Source organism: Musa acuminata, chromosome BXJ2-6 (genome assembly GCF_036884655.1).
Source record: "Musa acuminata AAA Group cultivar baxijiao chromosome BXJ2-6, Cavendish_Baxijiao_AAA, whole genome shotgun sequence".
Classification (NCBI taxonomy): Eukaryota; Viridiplantae; Streptophyta; class Magnoliopsida; order Zingiberales; family Musaceae; genus Musa; species Musa acuminata.
In genome coordinates this window covers 38,625,217-38,637,380 of record NC_088343.1, presented here as the reverse complement: position 1 = coordinate 38,637,380, position 12,164 = coordinate 38,625,217, and the positions used below count along the sequence as shown (strand labels likewise).

General features: G+C 37.2%; 2 protein-coding genes across 2 annotated transcripts; both read left to right on the top strand.

Moving 5' to 3' along the window:
• Window positions 1–399: 399 nt before the first annotated feature.
• Window positions 400–1,125, top strand: LOC135613959 (putative RING-H2 finger protein ATL53). The gene has a single exon (XM_065110956.1). The coding sequence runs from the start codon at window positions 400–402 to the stop codon at window positions 1,123–1,125; it is 726 nt and encodes a 241-aa protein (XP_064967028.1).
• Window positions 1,126–7,750: 6,625 nt separating this feature from the next.
• On the top strand, window positions 7,751–8,476 carry LOC135613958 (putative RING-H2 finger protein ATL53). Its single transcript, XM_065110955.1, has one exon. It carries the CDS (start codon window positions 7,751–7,753, stop codon window positions 8,474–8,476), a length of 726 nt encoding a protein of 241 aa, XP_064967027.1.
• The last annotated feature ends 3,688 nt before the right edge of the window (window positions 8,477–12,164 follow it).

Here is a 12,164-nt window from a genome sequence, read left to right as displayed (position 1 = left end):
CGACATTTTGCTGTGGAGCTATATTTTGGATGTCAATGCTTGATTGGTTTTAGGGAGGAATTAATTTGGCGTCTAGTAGTGAATGGCTTCCGTCAACACGGAGGAGCAGGAAAGAGTTGACTTAACAGAGATGACGTCATAAAAGCTTTCGATTTCCAATTAAATCTTCACTAATAATCCATCAAGAACGAAGCAAGTTCGTTGTTCCGTAGGATTTCAACACGTGTCGAATGGAACTGCTTTCGGAGTCCAACCCGCAAACTTATGTGGCAACGGAAACTACGCGTCCGATTGTCTTTACGATTTGTACTCGATGAATTCGATCCCGTCTCGGATTCGCAGACCAGAATCTCTCTCTCTCTCTCTCTCTCTCTCTATATATATATATAAAGCCACTCCATGGCAGGAATTGAGCCGAGTTCATTCACACGGTTGAAGTGCGACAAGAAGGCGATGGAGACGACTCCTGTCCATGGCTATGCCGATTGGGTTCTCACGGCCTATCAAACTCATGGGAGGCCGGCATCGGCTCCGGTGGTGATCAAACTCGGCTACACCGTGATGCACATTCTTGAAGGTCAAGTCGTGGAGGAACCGCCCCGTTCCTACCACATCTTTCTCTTCACTCTCGGCGACTTCCTCCACCAAGCATCTCGCCGCCAGGCGATCTCGACCGTTCTCTTAATCGCCGGCGTCTATGGTTATGACATCTGCTTCGCCGGGCGGTTGGAGAGACAACTCGTTGCCTTCTGCAATTATCCAGTCGAGACGGCTTTGAACTCGGGCAACGGGTTCGACATGATCGTGGACGTACTTTTGGCCCACTTCCCGATCGATGAGGAACCTTCTTCGGACGTCGAAGGCGTCGGCGAGAACGGGAATTTCGGCGGCATCCCGGCGTCGACGGATGCGGTGAAGGAGCTGGCGGTGGTGAAGTACGAGCGTGGAGGAGATGTCAGAGAGGAGAGTTGCATCATCTGCTTCGCGGAGTTCGACGAGGGCGTGGAGGTGACGCGGATGCCATGCAAGCACGCCTTCCATGGCGGCTGTCTCACTCGATGGTTGGAGAGAAGCCATGTGTGTCCTCTCTGCAGACACGCCATACCTGCTTCTGCTGATCCCTGAAATGCTTCTCCTCTTCTTGATCTCCCCGAGATACAGAGACATCTTCTGGACTGCATATTGCTAATGATGAAGAGAAAAGAAGTGCCAGCGGATGCAGTCGATTCGAATGGTAGATAATGGCGTTCGAGTTGTACGTACATACATACATTGATGAGGACCTGAAAGAAGTAATTGGTTCTTCAAGTCATCGAACAGTGTGTGGTGCATTAGGTAAATGAAGTTGGTAATGAATTGCCTTTCTTAGGAAAATAAAACGCTATACAATCCCATCTGGTGTTCTTTCTTGTTTCGCTCTACCACTCTGTTTGTGTTGTGCTTGTTAGAGCTCTCTGTTTGTGGCAGAGATCTCTCTGTTCTATGCTTATTGCAAGCATCCTCGGTTTGTGACAGATCAAACAGTTGTAGTTATGTGCCGTTCAATGCAGATTGGGAGTGAGCAAGAGAATAATCCATTTTCACCCACTTCAGTAACTCGACATTTCTCGAATTTAGCGTAATTGAACCCTAATTTAACTTCAAGAAAGATTTCAAAATAACATTCATTTTTTGAATATAGCACCGCGTCTTTTGGAAAGTCATTTATTCTTTCAGTGCATTAGCATTCTTTTGGCATGTCAGTTGATCCTCTAGTATATCATCGTATATTTCGACATATCAATTTATCCTTCTTCAATATTTGATATAATGTTCGATTTTTCAGCATAACATCAAGAACTTTTATCACATTGTTTGAGCCATTGACACCACTTTTAATCTTTGACATCTAAATATTTGACAATCCGTATATTTAATCAAAATACCCCTATATAATTTAGGTTATTATAAGATAATTTTTAAAATTTTTTAATTAATTTTATTATCAAAATTTTATATTTAACATTAAAGGTCAATATTCCACGTATCAACTATTCCCAACATTTTGATTTTATTAAGATTAATTTTTTAAATAATTAAAAAATCATAAATATTTAGAAAAATTTGTAATAAATACCATTATAATCACAAGGGAGGGAAGGATTTGATCTTGGCAATTATTTGATTGCAAAATTGACCAATAAGATTGATATATATTTAATTTTTAACTCAAAATTTTGATTTTAAATTTTTTTAGTAAGCGTTCAAATTTGCAAGATATATCTTAGGTAATTTGTAAGATATATAAAAAGACACAAATATATATAAGTATTGATGTGATATAATACTTATATATATTCGCGTCTTTTGATTTTATTCATGTTTTATAGAGCATGTAGATGACTTATAATAGGTTTTGTAGTCTCATTTTGGTTAACTTTTGTGGTCATTTTAGGCTTATAAACGTAAGTTATGTGCAATTATCATGTATAAGTAGAACTGCTTAAAAACAATCCAAGTAGTCATTTTATTGATTTTCTAGCTCTATAGAGTAGTGCGAAGTGTCAACCAGCATAACACCTAGGAGCTACCTATGTGTCACATGGTTAGATAGGCTTTTGGGGTAGTGTTCAGGGTTTTTACAATAGTGTCATGTGGGCACTTGTGAGGATTTTTACCTATGACAATCCACCTTGAACCCTTTGTCACATGACCATTCAGAGTTTCCAAAATCTATGTTTGTAATATACATCGTCTATCAAATGTTTGCTGAAATGACTACTTGTGAATCACAAGTAAAATGCTTTCTCTAATTTGTCTTCTCTTTTGTATGTCTTTAAGGGCTATAAGAGAATTTAAGCAGGCTGATTTTTTTAAGGATAAACATGTAATGGTGTCACATTACTTATGCAAAACCACCTAAGTCTATGACATATGGTATTAGAGTTGGACAAGTATACTTAGAAACATTTTGCATATAAACATGGGAGAATTAGCAGGGTTGCATTAACGGTAGTCAGCATACACGACTATTTAAGAGAAACGAGCATAGAGATGTAGGGAAAAGAGTCACTTAGAGGAGTGGGCATTCAAGATTAGCATTCAAAGAAAAATAGCCAACCCTTCACACAAAGACACCATAAGGACAATCGAACTATAAAGAATCTATAGCATACGGAGGTTAGGATGGTTGACGTTGGCAACCAAACTTTATAGCGCTTAAGACAAACATGATACTTGGTAAAGGATAAAACTATGTAAGGTGGGATGGGTTGCTCAATGATCGAAAGGGTTGTGCAAAGCTCATAGATGTGAGAGAAATTACTAACTTAAAGAATTTATTACTTATACAAAAAACTTGTATGCAGACGATGGACTATTCATGACTATTCTAAGGTGACCAAAACTCGGTGCTATTGAACATTGAAATTTTTTCTTCAACATAAGAAGGAAACGTTTGTATAAACCTAAAGTATACAATAAGTTCAACATATTACTAAGTCGTGAGGGGCACAACAAGGGTTGAATTAGAAGAGTCACAATCTAGCAAGTTTATTCACGGGAGCTAAATAGTGCATAACTCGTTCAGCAAAGTAGAATAGTCTAAGAGGATGATAGTCTCTAAAACTTCTAAAAGGAAAGATGTAAATAGGAAAGTTGCTCTAATAGGATATATATCTAGGAGGGATAAGTCTTGATTCTCCAAAGGAAGAATCATGTATAACTTATTACATATTTTGAGGAGAGATACCTCAAAATTACAACTCCATAAAGTTTAATGAACTGAGCAAGCGACGAGGAGTTATCATATGACGTAATATATTAGTGGATGCATTGCAAGATCAGGTCGGAGAGAAAACTAAAGCAACACTAAATGAAAGCATACTTAGAGTCGATGTAGAGATTGGACTTAATGGAGAGTTGACCCATGGATGGTGGGAACGAGGGCCACCATCAATTCAATACAAACCAATGAGTGAAACAACTGAGATGAAACTTGGTGAAGTGCCCAAGCAGCAAGAAAAGAGTCGACATAAAAGATAGAATATGAAGTGGAGATATAAATCTTTCCTTGAACAAAAGTCAAGGACATGAACTCTTATAGAGGCAAGAGCATAACTCAATTTATCGAGGTGAAGTTGGGGTTAAAAAACTTTGGCATGGGGTAAGAGGACATGTAAGTAGATACTCTTGAAGAATATGTCATTGTATTACCATTCGAGTTTCCATGAAGAGAGTGGTGTGCAATAGAGATTGTACTGAGGACAGAAACCTAGGATCTAAACAATGGCGTACTAATTTTAACAAAGTTATTAGACTTCAAGGGCTACTAGGCAATGGAATGCCCTAGAGCTATGCTTCATCTTGGTGTGACTCGAGAGTAGGTGGACGAAGATCAATTGTCAAAGAAGTGAATATAATAATAGGTGGCAAAGGCCTTGTAATGCGTAGGCAAAGGCTACACATAAAAATACTATAGTTTGAGTTTATCTCTTAAAGATCAAAATATAATAAAGATGTTACTGAGAGGCAATATTGTACAACAGATTGTGTTAAAATAATTCAAGATAAAAATGACATATAAGAGAAGTCTTGTAAGAGATATGTTTATACGGAGATATGATTGAGAGCTATTATGAGCTCCACTTCAGTGAACAATACGACAAGAAAAACTATGGATTAAATAAGTGAATATCATGATACCATAGAGATGGGTGTTTTATGCATGCATCAAATTTTGTATCGGATGAAATCTTTGGTCATCAACATATAAGGACTATATACTATCGAGGAAAAATTTTGAATGTAAGTACTAGTAAGTCCAATGTGAGTGACTTGATCATATAAAGGTATAATCAGAGTAACTAGGTAGTTTGACTGCTCCAATGCTTATATTTGCTTAAGGAAGCTTAAAATGCTAGAGAACAAGTCTAAGTAAGCGAATGTTGTTACCAATGAAGTAAAGCAGAATATAATTGGTACAAGCCATACAACATGAAGGCAATGGCCATGCATGAGAGTTGTAGTTTAGAGGAGAATTGCTTAGAAAACATAAAGGTGTTGAAGCAAGTGGTCAAAAGGGATGAGGCAGTGACGATGAATTTAGAGGGACAACTACACAAAATCAAGCATTGATTAGAATATAGGTGCAGTTATAGGAGTGTCATAGTATCGTAGAGACAAATATACCAATAACTTAGAAAGGAATGTAGATATGAGATGATAGATAATAGGGTCATGAGTTTGACAATGTCATGGTACCATATAAGCACGACTTTCATAGAGTTATCGATTCCTTGCTCTCAATAAAGGGTGAGTACTTAGTCACGAAAGAAGCCAAGGAGGCGAAGAATACAAAGGTAAATTTCAAAGTACTGAGATAAGGCTAATGACCAGAGACAAACAAAACTTCACAAGACCTGTGTCAACGGTCTTCTTATCTAAATAGTTGAAAGTGAGGGACTTCGGGTAGATGCAAGAGATCTCAACTAAGGAATGAAGAAGGTAATATGTGGTGTTATACATTTTCTTTTCAAAAGAGTAGGCAGTAGAAATGATAGAGAAGAAGGTACAATTTTAAATGTGGCAAACTATTAGAGACTTGCTCCAAGGAGGTGGGCGAAGTAAACGAATGCTAGTAACCAAATCAATATATGAAGTACAACCCTCGAGGAGGTGGGCGAAGTCAAATAACTTTTACTTTATCAACTCTTAAAAAAATAGACGAAACTGAATTCTCTAGTTTCTTATTTATCTTATAAAGAAGCTCTTTCTATGTTTAAAGATCATTCGAATAAAGTGAAAGATAATAATTTTTAAAATATCACCAATGATAATTGGCGTTATCGAGAGTAGACTGTTCACTTTATTTCCTAATAAAATGGCAATCAAAAGCAGAAATGATACTGACCTACTTGAAAACGATAATAAATTGAGAGGTATTGATGGGTATATTTTATGAAGAAAAGACCTCAAAAACTTTAAAGTTTTTGAGGTAATGTTTATTCAAGTTCAAACAAGCATCAACCCAATTCAAACAAACGTTTAAGAGGCTAGTTTATAATAAGGAAGGACTTTTTCCTTCATCTATCTACAAGAACTTATAATGATCAATATAACTTAGTCGATTCTATACTAGTGTCTGAGTCATTGGTGAGTTGAAGTAACATGGCAGATTAAAGTTCGACTACTCAATAACAATGATGAAGAGTAGCTGGGAGCTAAAAGGTGTGTTGCAGCTAGAGTAGAAGATTAAAAATTTAACAAAAGTTAAAAAATGTAGCATATGTAAAGTCTTCAACAAGGACGTTAAATGAATAAGTGGGAGAGAATGTTATATATGAAGTTGTAAATAGGGTGTTCGATATAATACTCATACATGTCTGTATCTTTTGGATTTGTTAATGTATTATTCATATTTTTCATAGCATGTAAACGACTTATAGTAGGTTTGGTATACCCATTTTGGTTGGCTTTAGTTGTCGTTATGTAAATATAGGTTGTGGGCAATTATCGTGTATAGATACAATTGTCCAGAAATAGACCATCCAAGCAGTCTTTTGAGGGATTTTCTAGCCCCATAAAGTGGTATAGAGTGTCAACTTGCATAATACCCAAGAGCTACCAAGGTGACATATGGTTAGATGAGCCTTTGGGATAGTATTTAGGGCTAGTTCATTACCTTATTTGGTAGTAGTATCATATGGGGACTTATGGGGACTTTTAATTGCGACAAATCACCTTAGACCCTTTGTCGAGTGACCGTTCAGAGTTTGCGAAGTTTATATTTGTCATTCGTATTGCCTATTAAGTGTTTATTAAAATGATTACTAGTGAATACCAATTTAAATAGTTTCTATAACTTATCTTCTAGATTCTCAAGGGATCATAAGAAGTTTTGGAGAAGTTGACCTTTTGCGGTTGGACATGCAAAGATGCCACATGAGTTAGATAAGAAAAGTTAAATATGTGATAGCTCATTATCCACTTATTGTCATTGCTCGCCATCCATGATGGGAGAAGAAGGGAGGTGACGACGGAAAGGAGAGAGAAGAAAAGGGAAGAGGAGGAGAGGATGAGCTACTGGAAAGGAGAGGAAAAGATAAGAGAGAAAGATTAAGCAATGAGAGAGTGGGGGGGGGGAAAGGCAAGATACTGTGATGGTGATGGCAACCAAGTGAGAGGGGCGGACGAGAAGGGATAGTTTGAAATAAAATGAGATAATCATTTGAAAAAAACTAAAATATAAGTATTTTTTTTAAAAAAATCATCCTTATATTTTTAAATAAAATAATAAAAATAATAAAAATTAATTCAATATATTACTATCGAACTATATAATAAAATATTAAAATATTAAAAACAATTAATTCGACATTTTGCTGTGGAGCTATATTTTGGATGTCAATGCTTGATTGGTTTTAGGGAGGAATTAATTTGGCGTCTAGTAGTGAATGGCTTCCGTCAACACGGAGGAGCAGGAAAGAGTTGACTTAACAGAGATGACGTCATAAAAGCTTTCGATTTCCAATTAAATCTTCACTAATAATCCATCAAGAACGAAGCAAGTTCGTTGTTCCGTAGGATTTCAACACGTGTCGAATGGAACTGCTTTCGGAGTCCAACCCGCAAACTTATGTGGCAACGGAAACTACGCGTCCGATTGTCTTTACGATTTGTACTCGATGAATTCGATCCCGTCTCGGATTCGCAGACCAGAATCTCTCTCTCTCTCTCTCTCTCTCTATATATATATATATAAAGCCACTCCATGGCAGGAATTGAGCCGAGTTCATTCACACGGTTGAAGTGCGACAAGAAGGCGATGGAGACGACTCCTGTCCATGGCTATGCCGATTGGGTTCTCACGGCCTATCAAACTCATGGGAGGCCGGCATCGGCTCCGGTGGTGATCAAACTCGGCTACACCGTGATGCACATTCTTGAAGGTCAAGTCGTGGAGGAACCGCCCCGTTCCTACCACATCTTTCTCTTCACTCTCGGCGACTTCCTCCACCAAGCATCTCGCCGCCAGGCGATCTCGACCGTTCTCTTAATCGCCGGCGTCTATGGTTATGACATCTGCTTCGCCGGGCGGTTGGAGAGACAACTCGTTGCCTTCTGCAATTATCCAGTCGAGACGGCTTTGAACTCGGGCAACGGGTTCGACATGATCGTGGACGTACTTTTGGCCCACTTCCCGATCGATGAGGAACCTTCTTCGGACGTCGAAGGCGTCGGCGAGAACGGGAATTTCGGCGGCATCCCGGCGTCGACGGATGCGGTGAAGGAGCTGGCGGTGGTGAAGTACGAGCGTGGAGGAGATGTCAGAGAGGAGAGTTGCATCATCTGCTTCGCGGAGTTCGACGAGGGCGTGGAGGTGACGCGGATGCCATGCAAGCACGCCTTCCATGGCGGCTGTCTCACTCGATGGTTGGAGAGAAGCCATGTGTGTCCTCTCTGCAGACACGCCATACCTGCTTCTGCTGATCCCTGAAATGCTTCTCCTCTTCTTGATCTCCCCGAGATACAGAGACATCTTCTGGACTGCATATTGCTAATGATGAAGAGAAAAGAAGTGCCAGCGGATGCAGTCGATTCGAATGGTAGATAATGGCGTTCGAGTTGTACGTACATACATACATTGATGAGGACCTGAAAGAAGTAATTGGTTCTTCAAGTCATCGAACAGTGTGTGGTGCATTAGGTAAATGAAGTTGGTAATGAATTGCCTTTCTTAGGAAAATAAAACGCTATACAATCCCATCTGGTGTTCTTTCTTGTTTCGCTCTACCACTCTGTTTGTGTTGTGCTTGTTAGAGCTCTCTGTTTGTGGCAGAGATCTCTCTGTTCTATGCTTATTGCAAGCATCCTCGGTTTGTGACAGATCAAACAGTTGTAGTTATGTGCCGTTCAATGCAGATTGGGAGTGAGCAAGAGAATAATCCATTTTCACCCACTTCAGTAACTCGACATTTCTCGAATTTAGCGTAATTGAACCCTAATTTAACTTCAAGAAAGATTTCAAAATAACATTCATTTTTTGAATATAGCACCGCGTCTTTTGGAAAGTCATTTATTCTTTCAGTGCATTAGCATTCTTTTGGCATGTCAGTTGATCCTCTAGTATATCATCGTATATTTCGACATATCAATTTATCCTTCTTCAATATTTGATATAATGTTCGATTTTTCAGCATAACATCAAGAACTTTTATCACATTGTTTGAGCCATTGACACCACTTTTAATCTTTGACATCTAAATATTTGACAATCCGTATATTTAATCAAAATACCCCTATATAATTTAGGTTATTATAAGATAATTTTTAAAATTTTTTAATTAATTTTATTATCAAAATTTTATATTTAACATTAAAGGTCAATATTCCACGTATCAACTATTCCCAACATTTTGATTTTATTAAGATTAATTTTTTAAATAATTAAAAAATCATAAATATTTAGAAAAATTTGTAATAAATACCATTATAATCACAAGGGAGGGAAGGATTTGATCTTGGCAATTATTTGATTGCAAAATTGACCAATAAGATTGATATATATTTAATTTTTAACTCAAAATTTTGATTTTAAATTTTTTTAGTAAGCGTTCAAATTTGCAAGATATATCTTAGGTAATTTGTAAGATATATAAAAAGACACAAATATATATAAGTATTGATGTGATATAATACTTATATATATTCGCGTCTTTTGATTTTATTCATGTTTTATAGAGCATGTAGATGACTTATAATAGGTTTTGTAGTCTCATTTTGGTTAACTTTTGTGGTCATTTTAGGCTTATAAACGTAAGTTATGTGCAATTATCATGTATAAGTAGAACTGCTTAAAAACAATCCAAGTAGTCATTTTATTGATTTTCTAGCTCTATAGAGTAGTGCGAAGTGTCAACCAGCATAACACCTAGGAGCTACCTATGTGTCACATGGTTAGATAGGCTTTTGGGGTAGTGTTCAGGGTTTTTACAATAGTGTCATGTGGGCACTTGTGAGGATTTTTACCTATGACAATCCACCTTGAACCCTTTGTCACATGACCATTCAGAGTTTCCAAAATCTATGTTTGTAATATACATCGTCTATCAAATGTTTGCTGAAATGACTACTTGTGAATCACAAGTAAAATGCTTTCTCTAATTTGTCTTCTCTTTTGTATGTCTTTAAGGGCTATAAGAGAATTTAAGCAGGCTGATTTTTTTAAGGATAAACATGTAATGGTGTCACATTACTTATGCAAAACCACCTAAGTCTATGACATATGGTATTAGAGTTGGACAAGTATACTTAGAAACATTTTGCATATAAACATGGGAGAATTAGCAGGGTTGCATTAACGGTAGTCAGCATACACGACTATTTAAGAGAAACGAGCATAGAGATGTAGGGAAAAGAGTCACTTAGAGGAGTGGGCATTCAAGATTAGCATTCAAAGAAAAATAGCCAACCCTTCACACAAAGACACCATAAGGACAATCGAACTATAAAGAATCTATAGCATACGGAGGTTAGGATGGTTGACGTTGGCAACCAAACTTTATAGCGCTTAAGACAAACATGATACTTGGTAAAGGATAAAACTATGTAAGGTGGGATGGGTTGCTCAATGATCGAAAGGGTTGTGCAAAGCTCATAGATGTGAGAGAAATTACTAACTTAAAGAATTTATTACTTATACAAAAAACTTGTATGCAGACGATGGACTATTCATGACTATTCTAAGGTGACCAAAACTCGGTGCTATTGAACATTGAAATTTTTTCTTCAACATAAGAAGGAAACGTTTGTATAAACCTAAAGTATACAATAAGTTCAACATATTACTAAGTCGTGAGGGGCACAACAAGGGTTGAATTAGAAGAGTCACAATCTAGCAAGTTTATTCACGGGAGCTAAATAGTGCATAACTCGTTCAGCAAAGTAGAATAGTCTAAGAGGATGATAGTCTCTAAAACTTCTAAAAGGAAAGATGTAAATAGGAAAGTTGCTCTAATAGGATATATATCTAGGAGGGATAAGTCTTGATTCTCCAAAGGAAGAATCATGTATAACTTATTACATATTTTGAGGAGAGATACCTCAAAATTACAACTCCATAAAGTTTAATGAACTGAGCAAGCGACGAGGAGTTATCATATGACGTAATATATTAGTGGATGCATTGCAAGATCAGGTCGGAGAGAAAACTAAAGCAACACTAAATGAAAGCATACTTAGAGTCGATGTAGAGATTGGACTTAATGGAGAGTTGACCCATGGATGGTGGGAACGAGGGCCACCATCAATTCAATACAAACCAATGAGTGAAACAACTGAGATGAAACTTGGTGAAGTGCCCAAGCAGCAAGAAAAGAGTCGACATAAAAGATAGAATATGAAGTGGAGATATAAATCTTTCCTTGAACAAAAGTCAAGGACATGAACTCTTATAGAGGCAAGAGCATAACTCAATTTATCGAGGTGAAGTTGGGGTTAAAAAACTTTGGCATGGGGTAAGAGGACATGTAAGTAGATACTCTTGAAGAATATGTCATTGTATTACCATTCGAGTTTCCATGAAGAGAGTGGTGTGCAATAGAGATTGTACTGAGGACAGAAACCTAGGATCTAAACAATGGCGTACTAATTTTAACAAAGTTATTAGACTTCAAGGGCTACTAGGCAATGGAATGCCCTAGAGCTATGCTTCATCTTGGTGTGACTCGAGAGTAGGTGGACGAAGATTAATTGTCAAAGAAGTGAATATAATAATAGGTGGCAAAGGCCTTGTAATGCGTAGGCAAAGGCTACACATAAAAATACTATAGTTTGAGTTTATCTCTTAAAGATCAAAATATAATAAAGATGTTACTGAGAGGCAATATTGTACAACAGATTGTGTTAAAATAATTCAAGATAAAAATGACATATAAGAGAAGTCTTGTAAGAGATATGTTTATACGGAGATATGATTGAGAGCTATTATGAGCTCCACTTCAGTGAACAATACGACAAGAAAAACTATGGATTAAATAAGTGAATATCATGATACCATAGAGATGGGTGTTTTATGCATGCATCAAATTTTGTATCGGATGAAATCTTTGGTCATCAACATATAAGGACTATATACTATCGAGGAAAAATTTTGAATGTAAGTACTAGTAAGTCCAATGTGAGTG

What these genes read in the sequence shown, in the direction of transcription:
- LOC135613959 (XM_065110956.1), top strand. Translation starts at nt 400, where the DNA reads ATGGCAGGAATTGAGCCGAGTTCATTCACACGGTTGAAGTGCGACAAG.
- LOC135613958 (XM_065110955.1), top strand. Translation starts at nt 7,751, where the DNA reads ATGGCAGGAATTGAGCCGAGTTCATTCACACGGTTGAAGTGCGACAAG.